General features: G+C 43.9%; 1 protein-coding gene across 3 annotated transcripts in view; it reads left to right on the forward strand.

The window, feature by feature from the left end:
* The first annotated feature begins 1704 nt into the window (after positions 1-1704).
* The window catches only part of LOC110492539 (solute carrier family 26 member 6), a 24668-nt gene continuing 6467 nt past the window's right edge, over positions 1705-19905 (forward strand). For 2 of the 3 annotated variants that reach the window (XM_036947546.1, XM_036947547.1), the window contains exons 1-7: positions 1705-2175; positions 7477-7616; positions 8129-8239; positions 9896-10236; positions 10384-10536; positions 15346-15428; positions 18753-18900. In XM_036947546.1, coding sequence (XP_036803441.1) covers positions 2036-2175; positions 7477-7616; positions 8129-8239; positions 9896-10236; positions 10384-10536; positions 15346-15428; positions 18753-18900 — 1116 coding nt within the window. In that variant the 5' untranslated portion in view covers positions 1705-2035. Of the gene's footprint in view, positions 2176-7476; positions 7617-7647; positions 7974-8128; positions 8240-9895; positions 10237-10383; positions 10537-15345; positions 15429-18752; positions 18901-19905 lie in introns of those variants that run through there. The other variant, XM_036947548.1, reaches the window with a different exon arrangement.

Consider the following 19905-nt stretch of genomic DNA (forward strand, 5'->3'; position numbering starts at 1 on the left):
ATTTCTATCAGAGGTTGTGAGTTAAGATGTGTTGCGCAGTAGGATATGAAACTCTGGAGGAAGGTGTGGAACATCTTCCTCCTAATCTGGACTTCAGTCTGTCTAAACCTTGTAGTACAGTCTGTCCGAGCCAAGACAAGACAATCACTACCAATAAAACTGGCAGTATATTGCAATACTAAGTCCAAAATGAATTCATGGGAACGGACAGTTTTATACAGAGCCATGATCACATTGAACTCCCTTCCATCTCAAATTAGTCAAGCAAACAGCAAAATTACCTTGAAAAAAAAACAGATTAAAAAACAAGCGAGGTACTGTGAGGTACAAGCGAGGTACACACCCTCACACACACATCATTTTTGTTGTTGTATTGTTTGTATAATGTTTTGTTGCCGAATTGTTTGTATATTTTGTATTTAAAATGAGTGTGACTGTCGTTGTCTATCAGTGTATCAGTGCTTTGTTACTTGTCATGCTTGATGTTTTTTTGTGGACCCCAGGAAGAGTAGCTGCTGCAAATACAGTGCAAATACTCTTCCTACTAAATCAGATTACAAGTGTGTTTTGTGGGTGTGAGGGAAGATACTTTACTGATTGATTTATTGATTGATGGGTAAAACAATTCCTACAGTTAAAAACTATTTAGAAAAACTTTTTTGAACTACAAAGAACTCTGAAGGATGGCACGTGAAAACAGGACATAACACTCAGGAAAACAATTGAAAAACACGTGTGTGTGTGTTTATGTGTGCATGAGGAGGTAGAGATGTCAACTCAGCCCAGGATGAATGACCTAGGGAAAAAGTACAGCTGGGTGACTGGCCTGAGTAAACACTTTCACCGTGCTTTCATTGCCGACCACACACACACACACACACACACACACACACACACACACACACACACACACACACACACACACACACACACACACACACACACACACACACACTGAGAGAGAGAAACATACACACACACATTGGTTTTACAAACCAAGTGGGGACCAAAACATTTACTCCCATTCAAAGTCTTTTTTCCCCCAACCCTTAACCCTAAACCTAACCCCAACCCTTAACCCTAAACCTAAACCCAACCCTTAACCCTAAACCTAACCCCAACCCTTAACCCTAAACCTAACCCCAACCCTTAACCCTAAACCTAACCCCAACCCTTAACCCTAAACCTAACCCCAACCCTTAACCCTAAACCTAACCCCAACCCTTAACCCTAAACCTAACCCTAACCCTTAACCCTAAACCTAACCCTAACCCTTAACCCTAAACCTAACCCCAACCCTTAACCCTAAACCTAACCCTAACCCCAACCCTTAACCCTTAACCTTAACTCCAAACCCCTAACACTAAAACTAAACCTAACCCTAACCCTTAACCCTTACCTTAACTCCAAACCCCTAACACTAAAACTAAACCTAACCCTAACTCCTAACCCTTATTCTAACCCAAACCTAATTGTAACCCTAACCCTAAATGTAACTCCTAACCATAATTCTAACCCAAACCTAATTCTAACCCTAAACCTGACCCTAAGCCTAAAATAGCCTTTATCTACAAAATGTCACCACTTGTTAGAATTGTCCTTGTTTTACTGTCCCTGTGAGGACTTCTGGAACCCGAAAGATAGTAAAGTTAGACCACACACACTACTGGCTTGGGTGGGGGTGTGAAGTGTTCCCTCATAAGGGCAGGAGAGGACTGTCACTCCCACACTCTGCTAAACTGGATACCAACTGAGACACAGCCAGGAGCGTGGGACTTCTTATTTCATGCTTTTGTAACTCTTATCAGGGTGTTGGACAGTTGTTGGTAATTGGCAGACAACTGTTGTTTTGGACCAAGAGGTTTTTCTCTTTTATGACTAATAGATTTTTAACTTTTTGGACCAACAGTGTTTTTTTCTAAGTAATGTTTTGGAGAGACCTGCACAGTGTTTCAGACTAGTCCAGACAGACAGACAGACACAAAGCAATCAACACAAAGACACTCAGTGTTGGAAGACAGACAGGCAGACAACCATGGGTGTTGAAGAACAGAGAGCTGGGAAGTTTTACGTGGAGAGGGATGTTTTGGACGAGCTTTGCCTTGACCAGGTGGCCCGAAGACGGACACACTCCACCACACCTCCCCTGAAGGAGAGGGTGAAAGATTCCCTCAGGTACGATATGGTAAAAGAGAAGGAGAGGGAGCAGGAGGGATGGGAGAGGGGGAGGAGGGAGGATAGTGCACGTGGGGAGCAGGAACATGCATCAGTTTCACTATTTGCTGACTAATTCTGCAGATGAATAACATGCATTGACAAAAGCTATTTTGGATGTGTCTGTGTTGATTTCAGTTTACAATTTACTGCCCAGGTTATTTGAGGACAGTTGAGTAAGGCACGTAGATGAGCGTGTGTGTGTGTGTTGTGTGTTTGAATGTGTGATGTGCTCCTTTATATGGTTGCAATGGATGATCTTTCATTATGCAATCCCACTGACGCAGGGAGAGGTAAGATAGAAGCAGAATGAACGAGAGGGACAGTCTGTAGCGGACAGAGAGGGACAGTCTGCAGCGGACAGAGAGGGACAGTCTGTAGCGGACAGAGAGGGACAGTCTGTGTCGGACAGAGAGGGAGAATATTAGAGAGAAAACAGATAGAGGATAAGAGAGAAGGATAATGAGAGGCACAGAGAGAGAAAGAAGAGAACAGATAAAGGTGCAGAAAGATAAGACAGGTCAGCTGTCCATATGAAAAATACTACAGTATACTATGGTCTAAATACTGTAGTAAACCTATATTTGCATACTATAGTTTTCACTGTAGTGCTTTTGCGGAAGTATACTACACTGTAGTGTTTTTTGCTGTAATGTGCTGTAGTATTTTCGCAGACTGTAGTATACTATAGTATTCACTGTAGTGTTTTTGAGGACAAACTAGTATACTATAGTATTCACTGTAGTGTTTTGCAGACTTTACTGTAGTATTCACTGTAGTGTTTTGCAGACTTTACTGTAGTATTCACTGTAGTGTTTTGCAGACTTTACTGTAGTATTCACTGTAGTGTTTTGCAGACTTTACTGTAGTATTCACTGTAGTGTTTTGCAGACTTTACTGTAGTGTTCACTGTAGTGTTTTGCAGACTTTACTGTAGTATTCACTGTAGTGTTTTGCAGACTTTACTGTAGTATTCACTGTAGTGTTTTGCAGACGTTAATGTAGTGTTCACTATATGGTTTTGTGGACTTGACTGTAGTACAGTGTATTACAGTATAAATACTATAGTAATTACTGTAGTGTTATTGCAGGTATTACTTTAGTATTTACTAGTGTTTTATGTTCTATTATCTTTGACATATAAGATAGACCATGAGCAAATACTCCATAAACTGAAGGTAGGACTGGAGTCTGGACAGATAGTTCAACACTTCTGCTCTTTTCCATAACCTGTAAGGAACACAATATATGGTCTATAATTGGCATGTAGGTTTCTTACTTATGGGTGGCACAATTGTGGACATGGGGGATGGGTATGGGTGGAGCATATGCAAATTGAATAATGTAGTATTAGTATAGTTTAAAAAAATATATGTTTTATTGGACATTACCGTAGTATTTACTACAGTGTTTTTGGCAGATAATATTGTAGTATTTAATATAGTATTCTACAGTATACTACAACATTTTATAGTAAGCACTACATGGTTAAGGGATACTACAGTGTGTAGTACAGTATTCTACAGTATATTACAAAATGATATAGTAAGCACTACATGATCAAGGGATACCATGTGACTTACAGTGGCTTGCGAAAGTATTCACCCCCCTTAGCAGTTATCCTATTTTGTTGCCTTAAAACCTTAAAACCATTTTATTTTAAACAACATGCCTTCCACTTTGAAGATGCAAAATATTTGTTATTGTGAAACCATCAAGAAATAAGACAGAAAAGCAGAAAACTAGAGCGTGCATAACTATTCACCCCCCCTCCCTTTTGCAGCAATGACAGCTGCAATACTATTTGGTTATGTCTCTATAAGCTTGGCGCATCAAGCCACTGGGGTTTCTGCCCATTCTTCAAGGCAAAACTGCTCCAGCTCCTTCAAGTTGGATGGGTTCCGCTGGTGTACAGCAATCTTTAAGTCATACCACAGATTCTCAATTGGATTGAGGTCTGGGCTTTGACTAGGCCATTCCAAGACATTTAAATGTTTCCCCTTGCTTTTGCAGTATGCTTAGGGTCATTGTCATGCTGGAAGGTGAACTTCTGTCCCAGTCTCAAATCTCTGAAAGACTGAAAGAGGTTTCCCTCAAGAAATTCCCTGTATTTAGCGCCAACCATCATTGCCAGCAGCATACCACCCTGCACACCACTGCTGGCTTGCTTCTGAAGCTAAGCAGGGTTGGTCCTCGTCAGTTCCTGGATGGGAGGGCCAGTAGGAGGCACTCTTTCCTCTGGTCTAAAGAAATATCCCAATGCCCCAGGGCAGTGATTGGGACACTGCCCTGTGTAGCGTGCTGTCTTTCGGATGGGACGTTAAACAGGTGTCCTGACTCTCTGAGGTCATTAAAGATCCCATGGCACTTATCGTAGGGGTGTTAACCCTGGTGTCCTGGCTAAATTCCCAATCTGGCCCTCAAACCATCATGGTCACCTAATAATCCCCAGTTTACAATTGTCTCATTAATCCCCCCTCCTCTCCCCTGTAACTATTCCCCAGGTCATTGCTGCAAATGAGAACGTGTTCTCAGTCAACTTACCTGGTAAAAAATAATGGACAAATTAAGAATTCCTTCCATTCTGACCAGTTTCCCAGTCCCTGCTGATGAAACACAGCCTGATGCTGCCACCACTATGCTTCACTGTGGGGGTGATGAGAGGTATTGGGTTTGCGCCAGACATTTTCCTTGATGGCCAAAAAACACAATTTTAGTCTCATCTGACCAGAGTACCTTCTTCCATATGTTTGGGGAATCCCCACATGCCTTTTGGTGAACACCACATGTGTTTGCTTATTTTTTTCTTTAAATGTCTTTGGGATAGGGGGCGGTATTTTGACACCCGGATGAAAAGCATGCCCACAGTAAACCACCTGCTACTCAGACCCAGAAGCTAGGATATGCATATTTGTAGATTTGGATCGAAAACACTCTAAAGTTTCTAAAACTGTTATGTCTGAGTATAACATAACTTACTTGGCTGGCAAAACCCAGAGGACAAACCATCCAGGAAAATCTTTTTGAGTTCACTGTGTTTTCAATTGGTTTTCTATGGCAAACTAGATTTATGAGGCACATGGTTGCAGTTATGGCCTCCACTAGATGTCAACAGTCTTTAAAAATTGGTTGATGTTTTTCCTTTGAGAAATTAAGAAGTACGGCTATTCAGAATGAGAGTCAAGCCTAGTGGACTCTTTTGTTTGGGGCGTGCGACCTGTAGCTCGCTCCACTTTAATTTTATCTGCTATTGAACACAGTATATTCCGTCTTAAATTGTATTGATTATTTACCTTTTAGGATACCTAAGGATGGATTAGGAAAGTTGTTTGAAATGTTTGGACAAAGTTTACAGGTAACTTATTAGATCATTTGTAGTCATGTTGGGCGAGTTGGAACCGGTGTTTTTCTGAATCAAACTCGCCAAATAAATGGACATTTTGGGGATATAAAAAGGAGTTTATCGAACAAAAGGACCATTTGTGATGTTTCTGGGACATATTGGAGTGCCAACAGAAGAAGATCTTCAAAGGTAAGGCATGAATTATATTGTTATTTCTGACTTTCCTCGCCACCTGCCTGGTTGAAAATGACTGTTATGCATTTGTGTGGTGGGGTGCTGTCCTCAGATAATCGCATGGTTTTCTTTCGCCATAAAGCCATTTTGAAATCTGACACCGCGGCTGGATTAACAAGAAGATAAGCTTCATTTTGACATATTGCATGTGTATTTTCAAGAATGATAAATATTTACAATTCTGTAGTTTGAATTTGGAGCCCTGCACTTTCACTGGATGTTGGTCAGGTGGGACGCTAGTGTCCCACCTAGCATAGATAGGTATTAAGCAATGGCTTTTTTCTGGCCACTCTTCCGTAAAGCCCAGCTCTGTGGAGTGTACGGCTTAATGTCGTCCTATGGACAGATACTCCAAATCTCCACTGTGGAGCTTTTCCACTCCTTCAGCATTATCTTTGGTCTCATTGTTGCCTGGCTGGTTAATGCCCTCCTTGCCTGGTCTGTGAGTTTTGGTGGGCGGCCCTCTCTTGGCAGGTTTGTTGTGGTGCAACATTCTTTCTGTTTTTTAATAATGGGTTTAATGGTGCTCCGTGGGATGTTCAAAGTTTCTGATATGTTTTTATTACCAAACCCTGATCTGTACTTCTCCACAACCTGTTTGGAGAGCTCCTTGGTCTTCATAGTGCCGCTTGCTTGGTGGTGCTACTTGCTTGGTGGTGTTGCAGACTCTGGGCCTTTCAGAACAGGTGTACATATACTGAGATCATGTGACACTTAGATCGCAGGTGGACTTTATTTAAATAATTATGTGACTTCTGAAGGTAATTGGTTGCACTAGATCTTATTTAGGGGCTTCATAGCAGAGGGGGTGAATACATATGCACACACCACTTTTCCCTTTTTTATTTTTTAGAATTTGTAAGTTATTTTTTCAACTTCAACAATTTGGAGTATTTTGTGTATGTCCATTAGATGAAATCCAAATAAAAATCCATTTCAATTACAGGTTGTAATGAAACAAAATAGGAAAAATGCCAAGGGGGTGAATACTTTTGCAAGGCACTGTATCCAGACTGGTCCAGGCCGTGTGACCTATTGAGGCTTGAAGAGAAAAGTTAATCTTCCTCTGGACCTGAGCCCTGATGGCCTCTTGAAACTGAAACATAGGTTAATATTTGGTGACAGTGCGGAACACTATCACAGAGTATGACACTACACTGCCACCAAATATTAACCTATCAGAGAGTATCACACTGCACTTCCACCAAATATTAACCTATCACAGAGTATGACACTGCACTGCCACCAAATATTAATATATCAAGTCAGAAAAATTGAACACATTAAAAACACAAGACAAAGCCAAGAAAGCTTTAGCTACATAATCCAGATGAACATTCCAAACACAGATTACACCTCTTTTGTTTTCACTGGGCGGATAAACAGAACCGTACAGATAGTTGTCATGGTTTCTCTGTAAACCCCGGTCCTGGAGGGACACAGTGTGTGCAGGTTTTTGTTCCAGCCTAGCTTTAAGTATCCTGGTTAGTTAAATCATATGTGTTGGAGCTGGGCTAGAACAAGACCCTGCACACACTGTGGCGCTTCAGGAGAAGAGTTGCATACCCATGCCCTTTCCACCAACTGTTAAACTCAGCAGACACATTTCAGTTGTCACAAATGGATAACAAAACTGTATTCCTCTTTTCTCCAACTCTCCATGATGCATTCCGCCCTGGTGTCAGGTGTTCCATGCCCAAGCTGAAGCGCTCTGTGCTGAGCACTTTGCCTGTCCTGTCATGGTTGCCACGTTACTCAGTGAGAGACAACGGCCTGGGAGACCTCATCTCTGGCATCAGCGTTGGCATCATGCACCTGCCTCAGGGTCTGTGCTACATCTACTGTCTGACCAAACACACACACACACAGGGCCCAATCACAGGGTCCAATAACAGGGTCCGATCACAGGGTTCGATCACAGGGCCCGATCACAGGGCCCGATCACAGGGCCTGATCACATGGTCCAGTCACGTGGTCCAGTCACAGGGCCTGATCACATGGTCCAGTCACGTGGTCCAGTCACAGGGCCAGATTACAGGGTCCAATAACAGGGCCGGATCACATGACCCGATCATACCTTGAGATCAGCAATACGTGTAACTCACATGGAAATCTCCCAAATCTCCTGCTAATGGAAAATGACTACATAAATATATTTGATTGATTGATGCCAATGTTTGAGGTATGAAAAAGCCTGATTTACATAAATTGATCTCAAGTTATTGTTTAATCTCTTTGGGCTGTTAAATTCCTAAAAGTTACATGACCTATTTGAGAATATATGATAACTATCTATTTTGTGAAGACTATGATAACCTTCCTGTAACATTTGCCTAGGTATGGCCTATGCTCTCCTGGCCTCTGTGCCTCCAGTGTTTGGTCTCTACACCTCCTTCTACCCTGTACTGGTCTACTGCATCCTTGGCACCTCCAGACACATCTCCATAGGTAAGACAGAGTGGAGAGAGGAGGAGACAGAGAGAGGGGGAAAGAGAGAGGAGGAGACAGAGAGAGAGGGGAAGAGAGAAGAGGAGACAGAGAGAGAAGGAAAGAGAGAGGAGGAGAAAGAGAGATAGGGAAAGAGAGAGGAGGAGACAGGGAGAGGAGGGGAAAGAGGAGGAGACAGAGAGAGGAGGAAACAGAGAGGAGGAGAAAGAGAGAGAGGGATAGAGAGAGGAGGAGACAGAGAGAGGAGGGGAAAGAGAGAGGATGAGAAAACTGAGGAGAAAGAGAGAGAGGAAAAGAGAGAGGAGGAGACAGAGAGATGGGGAAAGAGCGAGAGGGAAAGAGAGAGAGAGAGGGAAAGAGAGAGGAGGAGACAGAGGATGAGAGAGGAGGAGAAAGAGGGAGGAGGAGACAGAGAGAGAAGGAAAGAGAAAGGAGGAGAAAGAGAGAGAGGGACAGAGAGAGGAGGAGACAGGGAGAGGAGGGGAAAGAGAGAGAGGGATAGAGAGAGGAGGAGACAGAGAGATGGGGAAAGAGAGAGAGGGAAAGAGAGAGAGGGAAAGAGAGAGGAGGAGACAGGGGAGGAGGAGACAGAGGGAAAGAGAGAGGAGGAGACAGGGAGAGGAGGGGAAAGAGGGAAAGAGAGAGAGGGAAAGAGAGAGGAGGAGACAGGGAGAGATTGAAAGAAAGAGGAGGAGAAAGAGAGAGGAGGAGACAGAGAGAAGAGGAGAAAGAGGGAAAGAGAGAGGAGGAGAAAGAGAGAGGAGGAGACAGAGAGAGAAAGAGAAAGAGGGAAAGAGAGAGGAGGAGAAAGAGAGAGGAGGAGAAAGAGAGAGGAGGGGACAGAGAGAGGAGAAAGAGAGGAGAAAGTGAGAGGAGAAAGCGAGAGAGGGAAAAAGAGAGGAGGAGAGAGGAGGAGAAAGAGAGAGAGGGAAAGAGAGAGGAGGAGAAAGAGAGAGGGAGACTGTTACATGAATAATATTCCTCTGTTTTAATACCCAATTGAAATTAAACACTCTGTCAATTCATAAGAATTTGTAAGGCTCTTATTTGTATAAAATGGACAGAGACCAGTCTTAAAGTCAATCAGCAGCTTTTATTCTCGAGAGTACTGCCCATTATACATTTTACCACAGGTTATAAACTGAAAATGACGTCATTAGTTTTAGTACTAGCCTGTGTCATCTCCGTTCCGGTACAATGGCTGTATGGTTCTCACATCGTCTCTCCCTATTAAGATAATTTAAGAACAGAGCCAAGGTCTGCCTGTGTAGATAAGCATTCTAGCCAGTCTGGCTATAAGTTCAGTAATTTCTACCAAGGAACAGACAGTCATTGTTCTAATTCTTGATTATATTTACACACATTATATTCAGTACTAGGATTATAAAGAAAATTCATACATATACAGTAATATAATAGTATTCTGATTAGTCAGTCCTGATTGAAATGTATACATAATTAGTCATTATTGATACAAATTCCCTTAACAGAGACAGAGAGATGAGGAGAAAGAGAGAGGAGAAGCCAGAGGTGGGGACAGAGAGAGGAGAAAGAGGAGGAGAAAGAGAGAGAGGGAGAAAGACTTTAGAGAGTGAATGTTTTAATATCATTGGTCTGAGGAATAATGAGTTTCACTAAGGCGGTGTTTTTCCTCAGGAACGTTTGCTGTGATCAGCATCATGATAGGCAGTGTGACAGAGAGGCTGGCCCCAGACAGTGACTTCACATTCCTGAATGGAACCAACGGGACAGCAGTTCTGGATGTGACAGCCCGCGACGCCTACAGAGTTCAGATAGCAGCCAGCACCACTGTACTGAGTGGGCTCTTTCAGGTCCTGTTGGGCATGGTGCGGTTTGGGTTCGTGGTGACGTACCTTTCGGAGCCCCTGGTACGTGGCTACACAACAGGAGCAGCTACACACGTGGTCGTCTCACAACTCAAATACATCTTTGGTATCCACCCTGCACGCTTCTCCGGACCACTGTCTCAGGTCTATGTGAGTACACACAACACATCCACACTCAAGCACACAGACACACACGCACACCGACACAGACAGACGTGACAAAGTTGTACAAGTTTTCCACCTAGTGGATGCAGGCAATAACAGTCTGACTGTCCATCTCTCTCTCTCTCTCTCTAGATCCTAATAGACATCTGTAGACATCTGCCAGAGACTAACATTGGGGCCCTGGTGGTTAGTCTAGTGGCCTTGGTGGTCCTCATAGTGGTCAAAGAACTCAACTCCTGTTATGAAAAGAAACTACCTCTGCCTATTCCCATAGAACTCATAGTGGTAAGTCCTCCATACCTAACCGCTCTCTGTGTCATTAGACACACAATCATTGATTGATTGATTGATTGAGTTTATTAGATCATTACAAGTAGAAGGCTGCGTCAGAGACAACATTACATACAAGTCTTTTCCTTCCTCCTGTCAAGTCTTTTCTATCCTCCTGTCAAGTCTTTTCTATCCTCCTGTCAAGTCTTTTCCTTCCTCCTGTCAAGTCTTTTCTATCCTCCTGTCAAGTCTTTTCCTTCCTCCTGTCAAGTTTTTTCCTTCCTCCTGTCAAGTCTTTTCTATCCTCCTGTCAAGTCTTTTCCTTCCTCCTGTCAAGTCTTTTCTATCCTCCTGTCAAGTCTTTTCTATCCTCCTGTCAAGTCTTTTCTATCCTCCTGTCAAGTCTTTTCTATCCTCCTGTCAAGTCTTTTCCTTCCTCCTGTCAAGTCTTTTCCTTCCTCCTGTCAAGTCTTTTCTATCCTCCTGTCAAGTCTTTTCTATCCTCCTGTCAAGTCTTTTCTATCCTCCTGTCAAGTCTTTTCTATCCTCCTGTCAAGTCTTTTCTATCCTCCTGTCAAGTCTTTTCCTTCCTCCTGTCAAGTCTTTTCCTTCCTCCTGTCAAGTCTTTTCTATCCTCCTGTCAAGTCTTTTCCTTCCTCCTGTCGAGTCTTTTCTATCCTCCTGTCAAGTCTTTTCCTTCCTCCTGTCAAGTCTTTTCCTTCCTCCTGTCAAGTCTTTTTTATCCTCCTGTCAAGTCTTTTCCTTCCTCCTGTCAAGTCTTTTCCTTCCTCCTGTCAAGTCTTTTTTATCCTCCTGTCAAGTCTTTTCCTTCCTCCTGTCAAGTCTTTTCCTTCCTCCTGTCAAGTCTTTTCCTTCCTCCTGTCAAGTATTTTCCTTCCTCCTGTCAAGACTTTTCTATCCTCCTGTCAAGTCTTTTCGTTCCTCCTGCCAAGTCTTTTCTATCCTCCTGCCAAGTCTTTTCTATCCTCCTGTCAAGTCTTTTCTATCCTCCTGTCAAGTCTTTTCTATCCTCCTGTCAAGTCTTTTCTATCCTCCTGTCAAGTCTTTTCCTTCCTCCTGTCAAGTCTTTTCTATCCTCCTGTCAAGTCTTTTCTATCCTCCTGTCAAGTATTTTCTATCCTCCTGTCAAGTCTTTTCTATCCTCCTGTCAAGTCTTTTCTATCCTCCTGTCAAGTCTTTTCTATCCTCCTGTCAAGTCTTTTCTATCCTCCTGTCAAGTCTTTTCTATCCTCCTGTCAAGTCTTTTCTATCCTCCTGTCAAGTCTTTTCTATCCTCCTGTCAAGTCTTTTCTATCCTCCTGTCAAGTCTTTTCTATCCTCCTGTCAAGTCTTTTCTATCCTCCTGTCAAGTCTTTTCCTTCCTCCTGTCAAGTCTTTTCTATCCTCCTGTCAAGTCTTTTCTATCCTCCTGTCAAGTCTTTTCCTTCCTCCTGTCAAGTCTTTTCCTTCCTCCTGTCAAGTCTTTTCTATCCTCCTGTCAAGTCTTTTCTATCCTCCTGTCAAGTCTTTTCTATCCTCCTGTCAAGTCTTTTCCTTCCTCCTGTCAAGTCTTTTCTATCCTCCTGTCAAGTCTTTTCTATCCTCCTGTCAAGTCTTTTCTATCCTCCTGTCAAGTCTTTTCTATCCTCCTGTCAAGTCTTTTCTATCCTCCTGTCAAGTCTTTTCCTTCCTCCTGTCAAGTCTTTTCTATCCTCCTGTCAAGTCTTTTCTATCCTCCTGTCAAGTCTTTTCCTTCCTCCTGTCAAGTCTTTTCTATGCTCCTGTCAAGTCTTTTCCTTCCTCCTGTCAAGTCTTTTCTATCCTCGTGTCAAGTCTTTTCCTTCCTCCTGTCAAGTCTTTTCTATGCTCCTGTCAAGTCTTTTCCTTCCTCCTGTCAAGTCTTTTCTATCCTCCTGTCAAGTCTTTTCTATCCTCCTGTCAAGTCTTTTCTATCCTCCTGTCAAGTCTTTTCTATCCTCCTGTCAAGTCTTTTCCTTCCTCCTGTCAAGTCTTTTCTATCCTCCTGTCAAGTCTTTTCCTTCCTCCTGTCAAGTCTTTTCCTTCCTCCTGTCAAGTCTTTTCTATCCTCCTGTCAAGTCTTTTCCTTCCTCCTGTCAAGTCTTTTCCTTCCTCCTGTCAAGTCTTTTCTATCCTCCTGTCAAGTCTTTTCCTTCCTCCTGTCAAGTCTTTTCTATCCTCCTGTCAAGTATTTTCTATCCTCCTGTCAAGTCTTTTCTATCCTCCTGTCAAGTCTTTTCCTTCCTCCTGTCAAGTCTTTTCTATCCTCCTGTCAAGTCTTTTCTATCCTCCTGTCAAGTCTTTTCTATCCTCCTGTCATGTCTTTTCCTTCCTCCTGTCAAGTCTTTTCTATCCTCCTGTCAAGTCTTTTCTATCCTCCTGTCAAGTCTTTTCTATCCTCCTGTCAAGTCTTTTCCTTCCTCCTGTCAAGTCTTTTCCTTCCTCCTGTCAAGTCTTTTCCTTCCTCCTGTCAAGTCTTTTCCTTCCTCCTGTCAAGTATTTTCTGTCCTCCTGTCAAGTCTTTTCTATCCTCCTGTCAAGTCTTTTCCTTCCTCCTGTCAAGTCTTTTCTGTCCTCCTGTCAAGTCTTTTCTATCCTCCTGTCAAGTCTTTTCCTTCCTCCTGTCAAGTATTTTCTGTCCTCCTGTCAAGTCTTTTCTATCCTCCTGTCAAGTCTTTTCCTTCCTCCTGTCAAGTCTTTTCTATCCTCCTGTCAATTATTTTCTATCCTCCTGTCAAGTCTTTTCTATCCTCCTGTCAAGTCTTTTCCTTCCTCCTGTCAAGTCTTTTCTATCCTCCTGTCAAGTCTTTTCTATCCTCCTGTCAAGTCTTTTCTATCCTCCTGTCAAGTCTTTTCTATCCTCCTGTCAAGTCTTTTCCTTCCTCCTGTAAAGTATTTTCTATCCTCCTGTCAAGTCTTTTCTATCCTCCTGTCAAGTATTTTCTATCCTCCTGTCAAGTCTTTTCTATCCTCCTGTCAAGTCTTTTCTATCCTCCTGTCAAGTCTTTTCTATCCTCCTGTCAAGTCTTTTCTATCCTCCTGTCAAGTCTTTTCTATCCTCCTGTCAAGTCTTTTCTATCCTCCTGTCAAGTCTTTTCTATCCTCCTGTCAAGTCTTTTCTATCCTCCTGTCAAGTCTTTTCTATCCTCCTGTCAAGTATTTTCCTTCCTCCTGTCAAGTCTTTTCTATCCTCCTGTCAAGTCTTTTCTATCCTCCTGTCAAGTCTTTTCTATCCTCCTGTCAAGTCTTTTCTATCCTCCTGTCAAGTCTTTTCTATCCTCCTGTCAAGTCTTTTCCTTCCTCCTGTCAAGTCTTTTCCTTCCTCCTGTCAAGTCTTTTCCTTCCTCCTGTCAAGTCTTTTCCTTCCTCCTGTCAAGTATTTTCTGTCCTCCTGTCAAGTCTTTTCTATCCTCCTGTCAAGTCTTTTCCTTCCTCCTGTCAAGTCTTTTCTGTCCTCCTGTCAAGTCTTTTCTACCCTCCTGTCAAGTCTTTTCCTTCCTCCTGTCAAGTATTTTCTGTCCTCCTGTCAAGTCTTTTCTATCCTCCTGTCAATTATTTTCTATCCTCCTGTCAAGTCTTTTCTATCCTCCTGTCAAGTCTTTTCCTTCCTCCTGTCAAGTCTTTTCTATCCTCCTGTCAAGTCTTTTCTATCCTCCTGTCAAGTCTTTTCTATCCTCCTGTCAAGTCTTTTCTATCCTCCTGTCAAGTCTTTTCCTTCCTCCTGTAAAGTATTTTCTATCCTCCTGTCAAGTCTTTTCTATCCTCCTGTCAAGTATTTTCTATCCTCCTGTCAAGTCTTTTCTATCCTCCTGTCAAGTCTTTTCTATCCTCCTGTCAAGTCTTTTCTATCCTCCTGTCAAGTCTTTTCTATCCTCCTGTCAAGTCTTTTCTATCCTCCTGTCAAGTCTTTTCTATCCTCCTGTCAAGTCTTTTCTATCCTCCTGTCAAGTCTTTTCTATCCTCCTGTCAAGTCTTTTCCTTCCTCCTGTCAAGCCTTTTCTATCCTCCTGTCAAGTCTTTTCTATCCTCCTGTCAAGTCTTTTCTATCCTCCTGTCAAGTCTTTTCTATCCTCCTGTCAAGTCTTTTCTATCCTCCTGTCAAGTCTTTTCCTTCCTCCTGTCAAGTCTTTTCTATCCTCCTGTCAAGTCTTTTCCTTCCTCCTGTCAAGTCTTTTCTATCCTCGTGTCAAGTCTTTTCCTCCTCTTTCTCTCTCTCTCTTTTGGTCCGCTGAACATGTGTGTTGTAAGGAAAGCCACTAGAGGGCATCCTGTCATCATGGCTGATATATATAAGGAGCATAACAGAACACAGTGTCTTCTCATCCTGTTAAACATTTTGAGAGGAAGTCATCTTATTCTCAGTTTAATGATCCAGATTTTTGTTGTGATATCATCAATTAGATTCAGTTGGAAACTCTTGGTACATCTCAAAGGGTTAATATTCTACCCAGTTAGTGTGTTTTCCTCCAGTTCATGGTAGTGCTTGGTTTCTCATTGATCCAATAAAATGTTCTCAAGTGATGAGCTCTGTTCAATGATTGGCCTGTGTTTCTGCTTGAATTCCAAACCCACACAGGGTCTGTGATAATGATTTACTCACAATTACACACATGCATGCATTTAAGTTCCTACACGTGCAAACAACAGCAGATGCTTTGTTGTTGTGAGCATGGCAACCTATATATGTGTGTGTGTGTGTGTGTGTGTGTGTGTGTGTGTGTGTGTGTGTGTGTGTGTGTGTGTGTGTGTGTGTGTGTGTGTGTGTGTGTGTGTGTGTGTGTGTGTGTGTGTGTGTGTGTGTTACAGATCGTAGCAGCAACACTCATCTCCTACTACGGCAACCTGAACAGCCAATACGACGTGGCCGTGGTTGGAGAGATCCCCAGAGGGTGAGTGTTTATGTGTGTGTGTGTGTGTGTCAGTAGCTATAGGTTGTTGACTGTGACCTGGTCTGTTGGGGCAGAGTGCTCTCCTGGTCAAGGTTACACTCAGAACAACATAAGGAGGGGCAAGGACAGAAAGTATCGGAGGGTGATATCAAACATAACCTACAATTTCAAATGGATTCAATTTAGATTTTTGTTGTATGTGGCCCCGTAATGTCAAAGTGGAATTATGTTTTTCAAATTGTTTTCAAATTAATACAATTTTAAAAAGGTGAAATGTCTTGAGTCATTAAGTATTCGACCCCTTAGTTATGGCAAGCCTAAATAAGTTCAGGAGTAACAATGTGCTTAACAAGTCACATAATAAGTTGCATCATGTTATGGATATTTAAGCATAAAAAATAAATGGAATGGAAATATGCACAGGCAAAATCCTAGAGGAAAACCTGGTTCAGACACTGGGAGATGAATTCAACTTTCAGCAGGACAATACCCTAAAACACAAGGCCAAATCTACACTGGAGTTGCATAACAAGAAGACAGTGAATGTGGCCGAGTTACAGTTTTGACATAAATCTACTTTAAAATCTATGGCAAGACTTAAATGGTTGTCTAGCAATGATCAACAACCAATTTGACAGAGCTTGAAGAATTTTTAAAGAATAATGGGCAGATGTTACACACAGCTGTAATCGATACCAACGGTGCTTCTACAAAGTATTGACTCAGGCATGTGAATACTTAAGTACACTTAACAAAAATGTAAACGCAACAACATGTAAAGTGTTGGTGCCATGTTTCATGAGCTGAAATAAAATATCCCCATGCTGAGGAGTATTTCTGTCTGTAATAAAGCCCTTTTGTGGGGAAAAACTCATTCTGATTGTCTTGGCCTGGCTCCCCAGTGGCTGGGCCTGGCTCCCCAGTGGCTGGGCCTGGCTCCCCAGTGGCTGGGCCTGGCTCCCCAGTGGCTGGGCCTGACTCCCCAGTGGCTGGGCCTGGCTCCCCAGTGGCTGGGCCTGGTCCCCAGTGGTTGAGCCTGATTGCCCAGTGGCTGGGCCTGGCTCCCCAGTGGCTGGGCCTGGCTCCCCAGTGGCTGGGCCTGGCTCCCCAGTGGTTGAGCCTGGCTCCCCAGTGGCTGGGCCTGGCTCCCCAGTGGCTGGGCCTGGCTCCCCAGTGGCTGGGCCTGGATCCCCAGTGGCTGGGCCTGGATCCCCAGTGGCTGGGCCTGGCTCCCCAGTGGCTGGGCCTGGCTCCCCAGTGGCTGGGCCTGGCTCCCCAGTGGTTGAGCCTGACTGCCCTCCAAGGCTTACCACTGCACCACTGCCCAGTCATGTGAAATCCAAAGATTAGGGCCTTGGATAATATTTTAAATTGACTGATTTCCTTATATGAACTGTAACTCAGTAAAATCTTTGAAATGATTGCATGTTGTGTTGATATTTTTGTTCAGGATAAATTTGATATTTCTGTACTTTACTATTCTTTTTTGGGCAAAAATCTCTAAAAACATGTTTTCACTTTGTCATTATGGGGTATTGTGTGTAAAAAATATATTTAATACATGTTGAATTCATGCTGTAACACAACAACATGTGGAATAAGTGAAGGGTATGAATACTTTGTGAAGGTACTTTAGCTCATTGAGAAGGAGTCATCCTAGAGCAGGGATGGACAACTTTGATAGGGTGGGGGCTGAACTCATCATGAGGGACCGCAAAGGCTCATGGGGCTGTGTACCCACCCACATCCATACCCACACATGTAGTCAGAGCCGGCCCTAGCCTTTTGGGGACATTTAGGTTAATGTGTACTAGCTGATTTGGTCTTCAGATTGCTGGACTGCCAAAGACCAAAGTCAAGCAGTCGCTAATTCTATTGATCCAGGTCAGCTGTTGTAGGCATTTTATCGGTATTCAACTTGATCAAGTTGTCAACGGTTTACTTTAAATTGATCATTTCATTCTTTCAAATGTAAAACTGTTTTCTTTATAATGATGTTTTACCTCCAGTAGCCTACAAGTACATCATCACTTGGTTTACCGTCTATCAATTAGGTTCATTTGAGTCATTATCACAATACCTGTGCATTGTTATGAAATGAAATACCTTCAAATGATTATTTGTTTGGCTAATCATCTCTACATAATCTTTAGATGCTGACTAATGAAGGTAGTTTTTTACCCTCCTGCCTCAACAGACAGCACCCTCGTCGCTGTTTACACAGCCAGTGTTTGAAAGACCAGGCACCTGCACTGTATGACCTCTAATATGTGGTCCGGGGCATCCTAATGATTAACTCTAGAATATTATTCATTGTATATGGGTCATTGAGTGTGTGTACATTTGTCACGACACCTGTTACCACTGTTGAAGGACCTAGAGGACCATCAGCGGCAGGAATCAAGGGGATTTGTTGGGGATAATGGAGGAAGGGGTCTGGACAGGGGCAGTAATGGAGGAAGGGGTCTGGACAGGGGGCAGTAATGGAGGAAGGGGTCTGGACAGGGGCAGTAATGGAGGAAGGGGTCTGGACAGGGGCAGTAATGGATGAAGGGGTCTGAGCAGGGGCAGTAATGGAGGAAGAGGTCTGGACAGGGGCAGTAATGGAGGAAGAGGTCTGAGCAGGGGCAGTAATGGATGAAAGGGTCTGAGCAGGGGCAGTAATGGAGGAAGGGGTCTGAGCAGGGGGCAGTAATGGAGAAAGGGGTCTGAGCAGGGGCAGTAATGGAGGAAGGGGTCTGGACAGGGGGCAGTAATGGAGGAAGGGGTCTGGACAGGGGGCAGTAATGGAGGAAGAGGTCTGGACAGGGGCAGTAATGGAGGAAGAGGTCTGGACAAGGGGCAGTAATGGATGAAGGGGTCTGGACAGGGGCAGTAATGGAGCAGGGGCAGTAATGGAGGAAGGGGTCTGTACAGGGGCACTTCCCCTCAACTCTCTCCTCCCTCTCCCCTTTGTCCCACCTCTCCTCCCTCTCTTCCTCTCCTCTCTCCTCTTTCCCCCTCTTCTCTCTCCTCCCTCTCCTCTCTCTCCCCTGTTCTCCCTCTCCCCTGTCCTCTCTCCTCATTCTCCTCTATCCTCTTTCCCCCTCTCCTCCCTCCTTCCTCTCCCTCTCCTCAATCCTATCCTCCCTTTCTCCCTCTCCTTCCTCTCTCCCTCTCCTCTCTCTCCTCCCTCTCCCCCTCTTCTCTCTCTTCCATCTCCCCCTCTCACCTCTCCTCTCCCCCTCCTCTCTCCTCCCTCTCCCCTCTCCATCTGTCCTCCTTCTCCCTCTGTCCATCCTCCTCTCTATTTGGCCTTTCCCTCCTCTTCCTCTTCATCCCTAGGCTGAAGTCTCCCAGTCTACCTGACGTCAGTCTGTGGGGTACGGTGGTTGGTGATGCGTTTGCTGTGGCCATAGTGGGTTATGCCATAAACATCTCCTTGGGCAAAACCTTCGGCCTGAAACACGGCTACAAGGTGGACAGCAACCAGGTGGGACACACGCACGCACACAGTTATGCAGGTAGGCAGGGGTATGCTTGAGGTTGTTCTGCTCTGAAGGAGAGAGACAGCTCTCTGGTCCTGAATGTGTAATGGCTGACACGCTCTGCTCAGTCAAGCACAGATGTAGGATCTTAGTTTAAGCCAGTTTGCTACAGCAGGAAAATAATCCTGCAGCAACAGGAAATGTGAATTGTTATGCAGATTATAATAGGAGTTAATACATTTTTATGTTAGGTCAAATCAAGTCTGACATTTTTTTTTCATGAATTATAATATTAATATTATTTTTTTCAATTTTTTTTATCAAAAAAAGAGCGAGCAAATTAAGATCCCACATCTGTATGGATGAGAACTACACCAGTTGCAGTTAACAATACAACAGGGGGCTGTGGAGCAGCTGGGACTCAGTATAGACTGAACATGCGCTAGGACTTATTTACATGTGGTGGTCAAATGATGGTCATTAGTGCATTCTCTGGCATCTGCATACCTCTCATCTTCTATCTCTCTCTCTCGCTCGCTCTCTCTCCCTCTCTCTCTCTCTCTCTCTATCTCTCTCTCCCTTTCTCTCTCTCTGTCTGTCTATCTGTCTGTCTCTCTCTCTCTCTCTCTCTCTCTGTCTCTCTCTCCCTCTCTCCCTGTCTCTCTCCCCCTCTCTCTCTCTCTCGCTCTCTCTCTCTCCCTCTCCCTCTCTCTCTCGCTCTCCCTCTCTCTCTCTCTCTCTCTCTCTCTCTCTCCCCCTCTCTCTCTCTCTCGCTCTCTCTCTCTCCCTCTCCCTCTCTCTCTCGCTCTCCCTCTCTCTCTCTCTCTCTCTCTCTCTCTCCCTCTTTCTCTCTGTTTCTCTCTCTCTCTCTCTCTCTCTCTCTCGCTCTCCCTCTCTCTCTCTCTCCCTCTTTCTCTCTGTTTCTCTCTCTCTCTCTCTCTCTCTCTCTCTCTCTCTCCCTCTCTCTCTCTCTCTCTCTCTCTCTCTCTCTCTCTCTCTCTCTCTCTCTC

Source organism: Oncorhynchus mykiss, chromosome 16 (genome assembly GCF_013265735.2).
Source record: "Oncorhynchus mykiss isolate Arlee chromosome 16, USDA_OmykA_1.1, whole genome shotgun sequence".
In the NCBI taxonomy this organism is placed as follows: Eukaryota; Metazoa; Chordata; class Actinopteri; order Salmoniformes; family Salmonidae; genus Oncorhynchus; species Oncorhynchus mykiss.